Genomic DNA, 16,378 nt, shown 5'->3' on the forward strand with positions numbered 1-16,378 from the left:
TAGAACATTTTAAATAATTTTGATCCCAGTTAGCCAATGAGCCAACATTATTAGATACAAACATATATTCAAAGGTTTGGTGAATTTCTAGAAACCTAAAGAAAGATCCAGATGACAACCCAAGATTAGCAAGAAGGTTTTACCCTACCCTCAGAGTAGCATCATCAGAAGCTCACATGTGCTTGTCCAAGGATATTTCCCAGATACCAACTCTCTCATTCATTCATGTCTTTCCAGCCTTACCATAGCCTCTGCCTTTCAAAACCCTCAGCTTCTAAAACCAGAGATTTTGGAGGAAGGGGACATCTCAGTGTCAAAGGGATGAGGGCCAATTGGTAGGGAGGCTAGGGAACTTCCTGACATAGATTTTACAGAAAAATAAAACTAGCAGAAGATCTCAGAACAATAATGGTGGCTTAGTGTACCAACAAAGGCTAAATTCAGGGCCAAGGAGTCGAGGGTGGTACCTATAAGAAGTATATTAGCGGTTTAGAATTACTGGACACCATAGTACTGAGGAGGTTGGGGAGGAGTGGGGGGGGGCTGACAGGCAAGGCCCCACAGTGTAAGAATCTCCTACCCTGAAGTAAACCCAGCACTAACTAGAATCTGTCCCAGGGCTACAGAATTTAAAGTACTCACGTTCTCAAAAGTTGATTTCAATTTTACTAAATAATGTAACAGACTGGATTTGTCTAGCCTGGGGGTATGCAAACTAAATGCATTGAGATAGGCAAGTGTCTGGAGACGGAGTGGCTCTCCCCGCAAACTAGGTCAGACTGAAAGTAAGAGCCCTGGGTGCAAACAGTTTGTTTTCCAATGGCCGCAACCACTGCTCAAAGGTGTCTTTGCGAGGTGGAGCGACTGGGCAAGCAATGGTCATGTCTCCAGCAGTCAGATTAAACACAGGAAGCCTGGGATTTGGTCGTCCTTGTTCGGCTTGTGGAACACTTGCCTGTTTCATGTTAAAGCTACCCCCCTCTTCCCCATGCAGGTACGACAGTGCCCGCGCTGCTCAACAGCACTTCCAACCAGCTCTGCCTGCACTTCCAGTCAGACATCAGCGTTGCTGCCGCCGGCTTTCACCTGGAATACAAAAGTAAGATCAACTGCTGCTTGTGCCTGGCTCTGGGAGCAGCGTTCCTAGAGGGACACACCCTGCGCGTCTTCAACGATGAAATGTTATTGTCGTGAGGCGTTTCTAAGGCTTGGGCGACACTGAGTTTCACGGAACATAGGCTACAGGAAGGGCACTCTGTACAAACTACAGACTGTGAGAGCAAAGGCAGATGTTAGCATCTGGAATAATTAGTGGAACCAAGTCTCTTCAGGCTGTTTACCTTAGGCCGCACAGCTAACCATTTGTAATGGGACTGACTTTATGTGTGAGGACAGATATAGTCACCTTCCAAAACACAGAGTATGGTCATCTGACCAGCTAATGTCGTGGAGCTTTCCTTGTGGACTCTCAGAGACGCTAAAACAAGCGAGACTAGTTAGCACTAGTGAGAGCAGGCATTTCAGAGCCCGTGTTTGTGTGTTACTCATTTTAACTGGAGGAGACAGCACAGGAGAGAGGTAAATCACTGTAAAAGTGGATGTGAGGCCGCATTAATAGTCCGGTAAGTGGGACAACCAAGGTCAAATTCACAAACCCACTGCAGTGGCGGATGCTTGGGGCTAACCTTGTAAACGTGAAGTGTGAGTTTCCCGCAAAAGTGGGGTTTATTTGGGACGTGTTTTCAGGCTTCAAAACGGCTCAATGTTGGCATTATCTCCTCTAATAAGCGGTTGCTAGTGAGCAAATCCGTGGGTTAGCGTCAATAAGTGATTTTTAAAATTGAGATAAACAGTTTGCCGGAGTGTAATGCGTGTGTTTTCAAAAGGCCACATTCCAGCTGACGATAAATATTCATCTCCAGCCACCATCCGCAGGCCCCGTGCATCATCTGCCTGAGCTTCCCCACTTATTACAGGCATTTGCATGCAAACGCGTTCTAATTTATGGGAATAGGGCTCCTCTAGTGACAGTGTAAAATGACCCTGCAAATGCTATTTATGTCGAATACGTCTGGAAAATTCTGCTATGCTGATACATTTTGCGAAGGTTCCACAGATAGCAGATGAAACCCTTATTGGCGACTACGGTGTTAACCAGGCCATTGAAATGTTCGCCCTGTTGGAACTGATCATTGTTCTGAGCTGTTGAGAAGTTATCTTACAGTCTCTGGCTTTTCCCTCTCTTTCTGGGGAAGATGTTGGTAACGTAATTAGGCTGTGATTATTGGGGATAATTATGTACTTTGCACATGGACTGTAGCCCTATTAGCATAATTGTCTCCATCCCACGATATTCTTAGTCAGTATGAGTCTCTAGCAGAGAGACTAATTTCCTCCAATTGCCCGTTGAAATGAAGCCTCTTCGGGAACCCAAGGCCTTGTGTGAGAATCCAAGACCATAATTAAGTAATGTGTTTGCTTTTCATTTGATCGAGTATGATATGATATGGACTGTTCCAGGTGGTTGTCTTTGTGGCTGGCACTGTTTGAAAACGCATATCATCTATGCATTAAAGGGAACTCAGCTCGTGGCTCTGATTTTTCATAATCTCTTTTAAATGGGTATTATAAAGTATTTATAGAATTAGCCTTACCGCTCTAAAGACTGTTGACTTAAGTTGCCAACAATCTCTAATATTTCAATATATTGATATGTATTTAGACAAGCACTATAAAATGTATATTTACATATCTCTGCTAAGGCCTCTAAATTCATGATTTTAGTAAAATGTCTATCCATAAAATGAGAAGAAGAAAGCAACTCCTAGAACACATGCCATGCAATCTACTTGAGCTGCTTTCTGTCTTCTGTGTTTCTGAGGTGAAAAAAATAAAGCAAAAAAAACCTGTCACCACCATGATGACCATGTATGCAGAGACGCACCAAGCATTTTGCCAGGAATACTGTTTACCGAGCTCCTGGGGGCCAGGAGCCCCCACTGCCACTGAGCAGGGATGTTGCAGATGTCCCTGTGTTGGCAATGCTTGCACTGCACACAAGCCCTGCTCTGTATCCGCATCCCGAGAGAACTCCCCAGTCCTAGTGTGAATGAAGGCCAGGCCTTCTTAATCCAAAGGGACACTGCGGAATTCTCAAAGCCAAACCACTTGCATTTGATGGGGTGGTGCGTGTAGCTCAAAAGTGCATGGTTTAACATGCATGATCCAGAGCATCTGTGTGTATGTATGTGACCTAGCAAGCCTATCACATGGACATATAGCATCTCTGAGCACTTGAGTGTCTAAGAGTGAAGATTCTGGGAACCCCAAGGCACTTAGCCCTGCTTTTCGACAAATTGGTGCACTGGGGTCTTTGGTGCCATCCCCCTACAGAGAGCCTGTGGTCAGGCATCCTATCTTGGTCTCTGAGCCAAGGGAAACTTGGGCCCAGCCTTGGGAGGTTTGCTTGGGTGAAACCAGCATGTTTCCCCAGGCTCTCCCTCTCCTGTGCTCCATAGCAGACAGTGTCTGTGCCTCCTGGGAGTGAGAATTCCATCAGAATTCAGCTCACCCAGGTACCTCAGTGTTGTGATGGAGTCAGAAAGTTTCTTATTTTATACTTCAGGCTTTGCTTGTTAGAACAAAAGGGATGCTTTCTTTTTCAGATCCTACAGCTCAGATGGATGGGATTTCTAAATTGCCCTCTGTCAATGGGTATTAGTAATTTAGGTATTTTTAAATTGCTGGGTTTTTTGTTTTGTTTTGTTTTGTTTTGTTTTTGTGTTTTTAACTACGCTTGGGAATTTTAAGGGTTTAAATTGCTCTAGGCCAAAAAAGTTAAATTACTGTTCCCAGGGAAGCCTTAAAATTCTGCAAAAGACCTTAAATCTTTTGAAGTAAATAATAAACCTTTTAGTAGGGTGGTATCATAATTGAGTATTGATTAGCTGACAACCTGGGTTACCCTGACTATAATAATCCTTATATATAAAATGGAAGTGTACTTTAATGACAATCTTGTGTTAGTAAATACTCATGAGCACCCTGTTGTCATTGGTGGGCCTGATTAGGTACCCATGAGATGGAGCTCGGGCAAGAACCTTGCTGTTTACCAGCACATTAGAGCATTCTTTGTGTCTCCAGTGATGAGGATTGCATCCCTTCAACAGAGGCTGGCAGCAAGCATTTGCTTACAGTGCGGTAAACTGACCTTACGCTGCACATCTCAGGTCTCCGAGATTTATCTCTATTTACTCAGCCACTGATTCCTAAGGTTTTCTGTAAGAACTTTCACTACCAAAAATTTCCCATCAGCTCTCTTTTAGGCTTCCCCTCTCCTTACCAGAAATGCCTTCCTGGATATAAGTCAATCATTACGCTCCCCTTCCCGCCCTCATTGGATCTTAACTGTATTGAGGAACTTGGCAGCTTTTAGGTAATGTAAATTCTGGCCTTTGTCTCCATCCCAGAGAGTTTCAGAGAAGCTTTTGAGAAAGTGAGGATTACCAGATAATCATAGGTGCATGGTACCTTTTGCATATGTTACATGCAGCCCAAAAGACTGCAGACAAGTTAAAAGTTTGTTCCTACCTGTGACCTTTGGGTTCTAAAACACCATGTAGTTCACTGTAGAAGTACGATCTAAGTCAGTTCCACAGTTGCCCATCTGGGCAAAGGGACTGGGATTTTCCACACTGTTCTGCCCTAGTCTTTTGGACTCTCAGATCTCAGAAGATTTGAAAAGAGCAGGGGGCAAGATAGATCTTCTTTTTCTACATAGTAAATCTGAGGCAAACCAGGGATGCATAAGACCCTATCTCAAAAGCAATAGTGAATAAATTAATTACCTGAAAAGTTAGGTACATTTATAAACATCATTCAAAGTGCAAAGTATCTTGAAAACCCAATAGTTCTATTTCATTAATCTTCTACCAAGTTCTTAGTTGCTTAAATAATGAGCAAGCTTGTCTTGAGTGTGCATAGTCTAATTATTTGTTTTGAAGTTGTGTTAAGAATTGAAAGTTCTTAAATGTGCTCATAAAATTTTGAGTAATATCAGAATCCAATGTGTTATAGTATTATACATATTGGTCTTATAAAATGTTATTCATCACCGTATTCTTAAAAATATAGATTCTTACACCCCAAGAAGAGACAAGGTATCATCAGGTTTCCTCAAATCTCTAGAACAATGAATATTATACATATGAATAGACAACAGTCAAATGTGTATTTTAAGTACATGGTACCATAATCTGCGGGTACAATACCTCACTATAAATCATGGGTCAGGAACTCATCTTTAGGTCAAGTGTGGTCAGCTGTGTTGGCCTCGGGGATGATTTCATGGATAGCTGGAGATAAGCAGGCATACTGAACACATCTGTAAAGATGCTGATTGCTCCCTGTGGTGTCTTGAATGGGCTGTCCCCATAGTCTGAACATTTGAATACTTGTCCCTCACTGGTGCCTTTGGGGGAAAGTTTGAGAGGCATGTCCTTGCTACAGGAGGTCTGTCACTGGGGGAGCACTTTGAAGTTTCAAAAGACTCTGCCATTTCAACTTTGTTTTCTTTGCTTTGGTCCTTTTCCTGTATGCCTTTAGAAATTTGACCTCTCAGTTGCTGCTGCTGCTGCTGCTGCTGTTGCAGCCGCCGTTGCAGCTGCCATGTCTGCCTGCTACCATGCTTGACTTCCCAGTGTGATTTTGATGGACTCTTATCCCTTAGAAACCATAAATACAAATAAACCCTTCCTTCTCTTAGTGCCTTTGGTCATAGTGTTTTATCACAGCAATAGAAAACTGACTGATGCGGTCTACTCAACAAAGAGCTAATAAATAAAAACATGTCATATATAATAAATGATAATAAAGGCATGTCAGACGTTGTAAGACACTAAAGCAAAATGAATGTATTAGAATTCTGGATAGATTCAGCTAAGAAGATATTGTTTTAATGTGTTTTGCTCAGTGTACCTGCCTGACCAATGGGTCTACTGAATAGTAGGGATTTCAGTCAAATCTAAATATCTTATAGTTGCTTACTTTTATTTAAATAGATGGAGAAAACTCATGAATACAGAATTTCATCCAGTTTACATTAAGCCCATTTATCAAATATCTACATTTTATTTGATTGTTTTCATTATTAATATAACACACTCCAGAGAGCCTCAACAAAAGCTTATTATTGACTGTGGTTTCAGACAAAGTCTGGGCCTCTGGTTCAGAATCCCTGACGCTGCAGTAAGCACACACGTGGGGAGATTTATTTTTGCGTAATTGAGGAAAAGTTCAAGTGTAGTGTCTGACATTTAACAACCCGATCTGAGTCTAATGGACTGGCTGTTCTGAACCAGCTGTCGCTCTAGTAAGCGTAAGTGGGGCGATTCCGGAACTGGTGATGGATATAGCTCCGTGGTAAAGACAGCTGGCAAGGCTGTATTTTTAGCAGTCTTCCCCTTTCGTGCAGAAGTGTGACAAACTTAACCAGCACACCCACCTAGTGACCCCGTGGAAAGTAGGGGTGTAGGGTGCTTCACTTTCTGCTGCACAGTGGGGATGTGTCCCGATGTCTGTCTTCGGCGACTGCAAAGTTGTGCATTTTGGTCCAGTTGTTAAAGTGTTGTTTGTCACCAAAGAACACCTGGTTTTCTAACGTTAGCCCTTCAATCATAAAACACAGGAGTGACAGGAAAAGTATTTTTTAGCTAACGACTGATATTCTTCAAGCCAAATTTATCACCCCTATAGCCTCTGTTAAGGGACAGATGTAGACTGCCCTGTCCCACGTCCCTTCATCACAACTATGTGTTAATTGTTTACATTGTGTTGGTCACTGGGACACAGCAACACAGGCTGGAGCTGAGACAACAGAAGTTTATTTCTCACGATCCTGGAACTGGAAACCCAAGGTCAAGGCATTGGTGGAGTCTTCTCCCTCTGAAGACCTACGTGTTGGGTTTGCAGGTTCTGTGCAGGGTTCTTAGTCTGCATTTCCTTCCTCTACTAGCACTGGCTCCATTGTGAGAATCAGTATGAGTCTGACCCAGCCCTGGTCCCTTTCTACAGGGCCCAATTTTGAGTCTCAATGGATGTTAAAATAATAACATGTGAAGGTTAGAAGGACAGACATTCATCTCATAACAACAGGGAACAAGAGAGGAAGAGGAGGAGGAGATGAAAGAAAGAGAACAAGAACAAAGAGGTGGAAGAGGAGGACCTAATTGTTTCCATAGGTTCTTGATCTCAAACTGAGGAAGCTGATATACCGTCAATTGTAAATTCAGCCTGAAAGTAGGGCGTGGTGACGCTTTACTTACTGCAACTTGACTTTGGGTAGACGATTTTCACCTGGATAAATCACTAACCAAGGTTCCACAGATGAGGCTATTGGGCCAGTCAGGGCTTCCCAAGTGCTGTGCAGAAGCCTCCCTCCTGTGCTGCTAATGGTGTTGCACAAAGCATGTGTGTCCTGAGAACAAGCAAACCTTGGAAATGCGGAACTGAATACGATGGGAAATGTTCTGTTTTGCAGGATTACTCTGTGTCGTTAAAATGCTACTACACTCTGCAACTAAACTTCTAAACCTGTAAGTCAGCCTCAATTAAATATTTTCTTCATAAGAGTTGCCATGGCTATGGTGTCTCTTCACAACAATAGAAAGCCTAATTAAGATGGAGCTATCATTAATTATCAATGGAACATCTATTCCATTATTAAAATGCTGACATAGATTCCATGAAAAGAATTTTTCAACAGGTGTGGTAATGTGTACTTGACATCCCAGCATTTGGAGGCTGAAACAGGATTGAGAGGCCAGGCCAGACTCATCGACAATGATTGAACCTGCCTCAAAAAAAAGTATAATCAACTAATAAATTAGTGTTCACATCTACTTGTATTGTACAAGAAGATTACAGATGCTCTTTAATTATAGATGTTCTGTCCTTTCCAAGAATGTTATAGCCACAAGCATTTGTCAGCTAAAGTTTCATCAATCTAAACATGTGATTCCCCTGCCTGTGTACCAGTGCCCATCCTTCTGATCTGCTGGAAACTAGGAGATTCCCCTGCCTGTGTACCGGTGTCCATCCTTCCGGCCTACTGGAAACTAGGAGCTGTGCAGCTTCACAGAAATTGTCTTACCCTGTATCACCAGTCCTGGGAAAAGATCAAAATTCAAAGTTCACAGTGTGGTTTCTACTCAGTGCACGCTGGTTGCCCCCTCATGAAGTTAAAAGTCCCTGTGTTGAAACACTGTCAGCGGGGACCGTCCGCATTTATCATAGAGCATAACTGACAATGTACCTTTTTTTTCTATTTAAAATTAAAGGATAGCCTTTTGTTCCGCATAGTGTAATGATGATCTCCCCACGTATTGAAATGGTGCATGTATGCATAATGCGTAGTGTGTTTATGTCCTAGTTAGCTTTAATCCTCAATTTGACACAGCCTAGGGTCATCTGAGAGGAAAATGTCTGTTGAGGAATTACCTAGAGCAGATTGTCCTGTGGGCATGTCATGTCCATGGGAATTTTCATAGTTGTTCATTGGTGTTGGATGGCCTAGCCCACTGTGGAGAACACCATTCCCTGGGCAGGTGGTCCTGGACTCTATAAGAGAGCGAGCTAAACGTGAGTCTGTAGCAACCTGCAAGCCACACTCCTCTGTGGTTTTTGCTTGTGTTTCCTGCTTTGTTCTTACCCTGACTTCCCTCAGTGACAAACTAACCTTGAATTGTAGGTCAAATAGTTCCCTTTCTCTCAAAGTTGCTTTTGGTCTGAGGGTTTTTAATCACAGCAACAGAATAAAACTAGAAGGTTGTACTTTGACTTCCCTCTGCCAAACACTCCAGCTCTGAGGCTCTCCACTTAGAGCTGCCATTTTTGTTATCAAGGCCATTGTTGGTTAAAGCTTTTCAGTCAGAGCAGTGCACTCGTGTTAATTCATTAATTGCCAAGACTAAAAGCCAAGCCAGTGGTAGTGAGAGAAAAGGCTTTGTTGAGGAAAAACTCCTTTGGAGTCATCGGGTTTGTACCTTCTGCAGAGGTTCTGGTTATCCTATTCTAAGTGTTTGATTTTAAAACACGCGGCTGTCATGTGTTGTCCATAGTCTTCACTTCTGAGAGTCAAGGGAACTCACTCTGGGTTTTTCTGTAGGTTTTGAAGAGCAGCCACAGTGTATTCCAGAGACCTGATGGGCTATCTGCTCACCTCTGGGGCGAAGCATTCACATTTTATGATCAGCAGTAGGTCAAGTCATTAAACTCTACTTTTGGTTGAATTAGGATACTTATCTTTTTAATGGCTTTGTTTCATGGTCTTGGCTTCTACAGGCTAGATTCGTGGGAGTTTAGAAACATCCTTCCTACATTCTAAATCAAACTGAAACTTTATGTATTAGCACATTTTAACATCAGAGTGAACAGAAAATATATTCATGGCCAATAAATTATAAAGCATCATAATGTGTTTGCCACCCCCATCCACACAAATGGCCACGAGTTGTTCAGATTTGTGGGGACAAGCCTCTCCTTGTCTTCAAGAAGATCAAGGAACCTAGCTGTTCGTGGACCACCTTCCAATGAATTCCCTCACTGGGTGTTACACACCATCATGCATGATGTTAGTTCTAAGCACACCATCATTAGATAGGGACAGCAATTCTGTCAAAAATCGTGAAAATAGATTTCCAGTCTTCTCTTCCTAGATCTTGCTGCCTCTGGAACATTAGTGGAGAATCCTCCTATCGATCTGTTCTGTTTAAATTTGTCAAATTTTTAAAGATTAATATTTTATTTATCCATTTTTGAGAGAATATACACTTAGATAGCTAGTGGCCTCAAGCACTCCATACCCCTGCCTCATCCCCTTGAGTTCTGGCCTTCCAGGCATGTTCCAACACCATGCCCTGTTTACCCAGTCTTTAGGTTGTCCTTCAGTGTGTTTGGAGCTTCCTAAATAAACATACATATGTCTCAGTGAGTAACTCAGACAGCTGTATGGATTTCTGTCACTCCTGTGAGAGTTTGCATTCCGAGTTTGTAACATGGACAGCCGAATGGAGGTGCTGAGAGGGAGGAAAAGCCTGTGGTGCATCTATCTACATTTCAAATACCATGGTCTCTTTGTGGACCACTCTCAGTTTCCCCATATGGTTCCCTGGCTGAAATGATGTCTTTGTGCTTTGAGATTAATTAGAAGACACGCACTACATTTCCTATGATGAGAAATATCGATGTTACCTTCTTCAGATGGTAAATTGGATTTCAGTATAGAATTTAAGGAATGAGAAAATGAAACCCAATTGATACACGATAACTGCATATAAATCTGCATATAATAAAATATTATTAAATAGGAATAACACATACAGCTTGCAGAAAGAGAAGCAATTCAGCTATTGAGGTTTGATGTGACTCCTTGCCATTTTAATCTCAATAAATATTTACCAATTTAATCTCAGCAAATTTTTCTTCTTCGTTTTGAACATTTTGTGTTATTGAAAACTTTGCGCGTGGCCCTGTCTTTTGAAAACCTGAATGATTCCAAAATGATGTTGTTGTCACATCAGCGTAAATTATGCCTCGTAGGAGTCCAATTTTAATTAGATATTTTCTATAATATTTTATTAACTTTTTGAGTGAAATTTTAAAACTGAAGCTACACACACAGAGGGGGGGGGGAGAGAGAGAGGAGGAGGTCTGGCTAATCTTTAGTGTGTAAGTTTTAAAGTCTATGCAATTGTCTTTTTATGTTTGGCAGTTTCATCTTCAATGACAAACCTTAAGTGGCTTAAAACCCATGTTAGAAATACAACCTATTGCAGTTTAATGCAAATTGTGTTTTATGCTTAAACAGAGCTATTTAGGGAACAATCTATTTCAGCCCGGGAAAGATTTGTGCCATAGCTCACGACAGCTGCCTGTCTCATACAGAATGGCTGCACGCTGAGGTGTGGCGTATCCTGTCCAGTCCACGTTCCAGCCCAGACTCAATAGCTGGGGCTCAGGTAGCAGTCCCTCTTGGGAAAAATGACGCGCCAACTCTGTCTTCCTCTTGGGATAAGGAGAAGGGCACTGATCTCTGGGTGGTCTGGGATGCATGGCTTGCAAATTCAGATTCACAAAGTAGAAAAAGCATTCTGACATCTTGTGGAAGCCATGGACAGAGGCTACTCCATCTATTGGTATGGCTAGATCAACCACAGACTTCTTTAAGGTTTTGGAGTAGTATCAGCTAGAAGGCTCTTCTGGGAAGTAGAGTGGGGAGCATCTGTCTCGGTGGCCATGCTGAGCACAGACACACTTCCTTAATAGTACATGCTCTTTCTAAGAGCTTTGTGTCTAGAGTAGGGGACCAGCCCCTATGCCCATATGAGCAAACCCGGGGAGGAGGCAGATCCATGTTGCCACTGATGTTGACCTTCACGTCCATCATTGCCTTGTTATTGTTTGTGTATTTGTGTGTGTGAAGTCCTAAGGGATGATGCAGCACAGCTGGCCCAGTCTGGGTGGCTCTGCAGGTGGGAGAGACAGTGGGTCTCTCATCATCACCATAGTGTAGGGGAGCTCAAGGGTGGGATGGCCCTACTGGACCGTGTCACACAAGACTGTGTGACTCCGAATTAACTGGCACTCCTACCACCCACATTTCCTTCCTGTGTGACATGATGTGTTCCTGTCAAGTTCCAGAACACAAATAAAAGTCCAAGTGACAGGAAGGCTCACCAGTCTCACCAGAGAAGCCCTTCTCCGCTTTCATGGAGCCCTGGAAGGATGGAGGCCAGAATTTATGGAGACAGCTCTGGGCTGGAAAGCCAGAGTCCTAATTAAATTAACACACATGCCATCATCTATGTTGATCATACTCTACTGTCAGAATGCAACCATTTTATAAAACTCGAATCTTTTTGGTGAAAAAAAACTGCACGTTTTATTCAATGAAATACCATTCTTGTATATTTTCACTTTTCAGAATGATATGGCTGTTAAGTAATACTCAGAGTTAGTTATTCTGATATTTGGTTTGGATTCCAATAGTATGTGATAGATTTCTATTGAAATCTGTGAGCAATTTAAATGAAGGGAAGGACCAGGTTACAACATTTTATGTTTGTAAATATTGGTCCTATTCATCCAAGATTGGACTACCCACGAGCTTCTTGGTTCTGGGGGTGAGGAGCAGTGGAAGAGGAGAACAAATGTGTGCTTGTATGTCTTTTCCTAGAGAGCAGGAATTCCCAGATTTCCAGACTTGAAAAGTTTCCCCAGAATGCCAGAGAGATGATAAGAGAGCATCACTCCAGGCTTTTTCTGCAGCAGGAAACGGTCTTGGTTGCGTTCGTATTCAAATTGAGGTGCTTGATGTTAAATGTGGAACTGATAGTTTTGTTAATCTAAGAAAAACCCGAATCTCTTCCATGATGGAAATGAATCAAGGTACTATTAAAGCTTATCTTGCAACTTAGATTTAATTCCCTTTGATCAAACAGCTAGGAGCGTGTAAACCTTTGCTTGTCTCTACAGGAAGCGATGAGAAGCAAAGCTCCCACTAGGGATGCTAGAAGTGTTGTTGACATTCCCTGATCCCCAGCATCTGTCTTTGTGTCCTTCTAGCTGTGGGTCTGGCTGCATGCCAGGAGCCTGTTCTCCCGAGCAATGGCATCAAGATAGGAGACCGGTACATGGTGAACGATGTGCTCTCCTTCCAGTGCGAGCCCGGGTACACCTTGCAGGTAGGCACCCCTGGGGCCATGAGGGAGGCTCAGCAGGCTCACCTGTGGTGTTCCTACCCCATGGGCATGCTCCAGGTCATGTCCGTGCAGCCAGTGTGTTCCCCTTGCTCTGTGACTGAGCTACCAATGCAGATGACAAATCCACCATCGTCAGAGTCACGCTGTAAACGCTGAAACCCCTCCGCAGACCTCACCACTGGATTTCTCACAATTATTTTATTTCAAAATTGTGTGTTCTTCCCATAATCATGCAGAGAAAAACTAAGGAACCAAACAGTATCAGAGGATCTGTAAACCCCCGCGGGGCTCCCAGTTATGGGATGTGCCGCTGGGCCTTGAGCATCAGCACATTTACGGTTCCCATGATTCCATTCAGTATTTTACCACCAGATACCTTGGGTATTCCCCAACAAAGAACCATTCTGTGATTTTTCAAGAAATTCTATAGACAAGTTCTGCTGTAAATTTTTACAGCTCTTTTTAAAACACAAAATCATGTAAGCATTTCCATAGACACATTATAAATGGGCAAACAGGTAGATGAATGTTTTTTCTATTGTCATGAAATAGACAATAGGGTCATAACCACTCATGTTTGTACTCGTCATACAATTCCTATCACAAAGTAAATTCTCACATGTTTATCATGCCATTGAATTTGATGTCTTCTTAAAGACATATCTTAAATAAGCTCTGTGCCCAACTTCATTAAACAGATTAAGAATCAAGGAAAAGGTTGGATAATATGCAACAAAACAGTGTCACTGTATACAATTAATCTCTCTGCATATTTTTTGGTGAACAGTTATACCAAGTACCAGTGGACAGCACCTAGAAAAGGCTAGTTCAGGATTAAGACCACCCATCAGTCCCCAAAAACCACGTGGCATGGGTCATGAGCTCTATGATTGAAGGAAAAGAAAGATCTATTGAATCCTCAGCTTGTTTCAGGACACGGAATATGTAGCTGTTGGCAGTATGAGGAAATGTTGTTATATAAGCAAATGGCATTCAGTCACTTTCAGGAAAGCCAGACTATAGCTCACAGTCTTTGGATCTTGCCTGGTGCAGCATGAATCATGTGGACTCTGCATACAGTGGGTTGTAGAAATTGAGCTGTCCCCCCAGAATTCTGTAGCTCTGTGACTGAAGCAGGCAGTTAAGCAGGGATGGGGAGACTAATCAGGGTGGTTCTTCCAGACAAGCATTTTATACACACACACACACACACACACACACACACATACTTGCGCTTGTTACAATTGAAAGAATTCTGGGTCCTGTGTCATGACTTTCGCATGCAGAGGCACCTTGGTCTACTTCCACATGCTTTTCGTGTGGTCTTTTTTCCCCTTGACTTTTGTTATAACTGACTAGAGCTACATAAATGCAGTCTACTTTCCTCCCATGAGATCAGCATTCAGAGCTGTGTCCTTCTCTGATGTCCATGCTCTTTTGTGTCGAAGATGTGGTCTTGCAGCCTCTGTCAGCTTCCTCTTTAAAGTGATAGCTTAAGACCTTAGAGAGCAAATCCTCTTTCAAACAGGGATTTTCTGTAACAGAGGATTGATAATCTTCCTAGACAAGCGAGCCTGTGAACACACATCAGATTGCTTCTTAGCCTTGTTCATCACATCGAAGCCAAGCCATTGTCTTTATTGGGAATAGCACTGAGTCCAGAGTTCGGGGGCGGAGATATTTGCTAACATCTTGTAGATATTCATTAATAGTCACAAGAACAGAAGTGGATGCTGAGCTGCGTTTATTGCTAACACACCTTGGCTAGCGCAGTACTTACTTCACACACATCGACCACATGCTGTCGGGCAGAGCACTGCTCCTAAGGCAGTTCTCGCAGAGACATCTATGCCAGACACACAGTGAGACCGGTAGATATTTGCAGAGGTGCTGCCAATAAAACCCGAATATCCGAGTGACCTCTGATACCTATCCAATGCAACTGTGTTTTCATGTCCTCTTAAAACATAAAAATCCAAATATTACTCTTTAGGTAAAGTCTTGATGATAAAACTCTCCAGGATCCGATTTTGTATTTGATCTATTACACAAATTTTGTTTGAAATCACTCATCCAAGATGTTTATGGTCCTGTCCATACCAGAATCTGCTCTAGATTTGAAATAAATGACCGTTTTACTGGCAGTCTTCATAAATATCTTTAAAGGCTTTTGCACTTTATGCTTAACCATAATTCAGGAAGGAATTTATTAAATGTAATTTAATGGGTCACAGGATATATAAACACGTTCACTTTGGCATCAGACTGTCCTATTGAAAAACATGGACTTTCAGCTGGGTGTGCCGGTGCATGCTTTTAGTCCTAACACTTTGGGGGACCAAGGCAGAGGAACTGTGAGACCAGGGGGTAACGAAACAAACCTTGACTCAAAACCAAACCTTGTGTTAAAGACAATGGCTGGGCACACACTTGACAAACAAAGCTAAGAAACAAACACATTCTTCCTTTAGAACTATTTTTAAAATGCCAGGAAGAAGGAAAATTGAAATCAGTTTTTTTTCATAGTTAAATATTCTGCAGCATAAACAAGTGTAACACACCTTTACGTAGTTAAAGTAATATTCTGCAGCATAAACAAATGTAACACATCGTTGCCTAGTTAAAATAATATTCCACAACAATTTCCTACTTTATATCTGAATATAATTCTTTTGTATATAATAAACAGAATTTCTTTATCCATCCATCTGTTAATGGGCATATCAGGACTAGATCCATATCCTGACTACTGAGAGTAATATAGCAATAAACATAAATGTGTAGTTTTCTCTGTGAACACTAACTTAGACTCCTTGAGGTATACACCATTGTGTAGTATAGCTAGATGACATGGCTTTTTAGTTTTGGGGGAACTTCCATACTTATTTCCACAGTGCCTATACTAGTTTACATTGCCACCAGCAGTGTCTGAAGTCCCCACCGTCTTTTCGACAGGCACAGTGGCTCATGCCTGTAATCCCAGGTCTTGAGTGGCAGAGGCAGGGATATCACCACACGGTTGAGGCCAGTGAACTACACAGTTCCAGGCCAGCTACAGTGAAATCAGTTTTGTAGCAAAATAATTAGCTTTGGGAGTCAGCCACCTATCTTTGTTGACCCTAAATGCAAATGTGTGCCTCTTGGGTCCTCAGTGAGTGCAGTTTGGCCTCCATCACCTCGGTGCCACTTGTAGGTGGCAGATGAAATGTCTGAGACGAGGAGACATGACAGAGATGGTCACCAAGTCACACGAAAGAAGAGTAAAAACAGAACACCGCTGAAGGGGCTAGCTAGGGCAGCAGTTCTCAACCTGTGGGTCTCGACTCCTTTGGGGTCAAACAACCTTTTCACAGGGGTCACCTACGGCCATTCTGGTACATAAGAGTAGAAGTTGCAGTTATGAAGTAGCAACAGAGATAATTTTATGGTTCAGAGTCGCCACACCGTGAGGAACTGTATTAAAGGGTCTCAGCGTTAGCAAGATTGAGAGCCACTGGTCTGGAGCCTTCTGTTTAGAAAGAGTTCAGCCCCGGTATCCTCACCAATCTCTCCACTGCTGGTTGGTGTTTAGGAGAGGAAGTTCAAATTGAAAGAGGAAGGTGAGGATTCATTTCACTACA

At 42.5% G+C, this 16,378-nt stretch overlaps 1 protein-coding gene across 1 annotated transcript in view; it reads left to right on the plus strand.

Annotated features, from left to right (window-relative positions):
• Csmd1 (CUB and Sushi multiple domains 1) overlaps positions 1–16,378 on the plus strand; it is a 1,119,426-nt gene that overhangs the window by 980,664 nt on the left and 122,384 nt on the right. The window contains exons 38-39 of the mRNA XM_050136505.1: positions 995–1,099; positions 12,622–12,740. Of these exons, the coding sequence (XP_049992462.1) occupies positions 995–1,099; positions 12,622–12,740 (224 nt within the window). The remainder of the gene's footprint in view (positions 1–994; positions 1,100–12,621; positions 12,741–16,378) is intronic.

This window comes from Alexandromys fortis, unplaced genomic scaffold, assembly GCF_014885135.2.
Source record: "Alexandromys fortis isolate MF-2015 unplaced genomic scaffold, M_Fortis_MF-2015_v1.1 scaffold_3, whole genome shotgun sequence".
Taxonomy (NCBI): domain Eukaryota; kingdom Metazoa; phylum Chordata; class Mammalia; order Rodentia; family Cricetidae; genus Alexandromys; species Alexandromys fortis.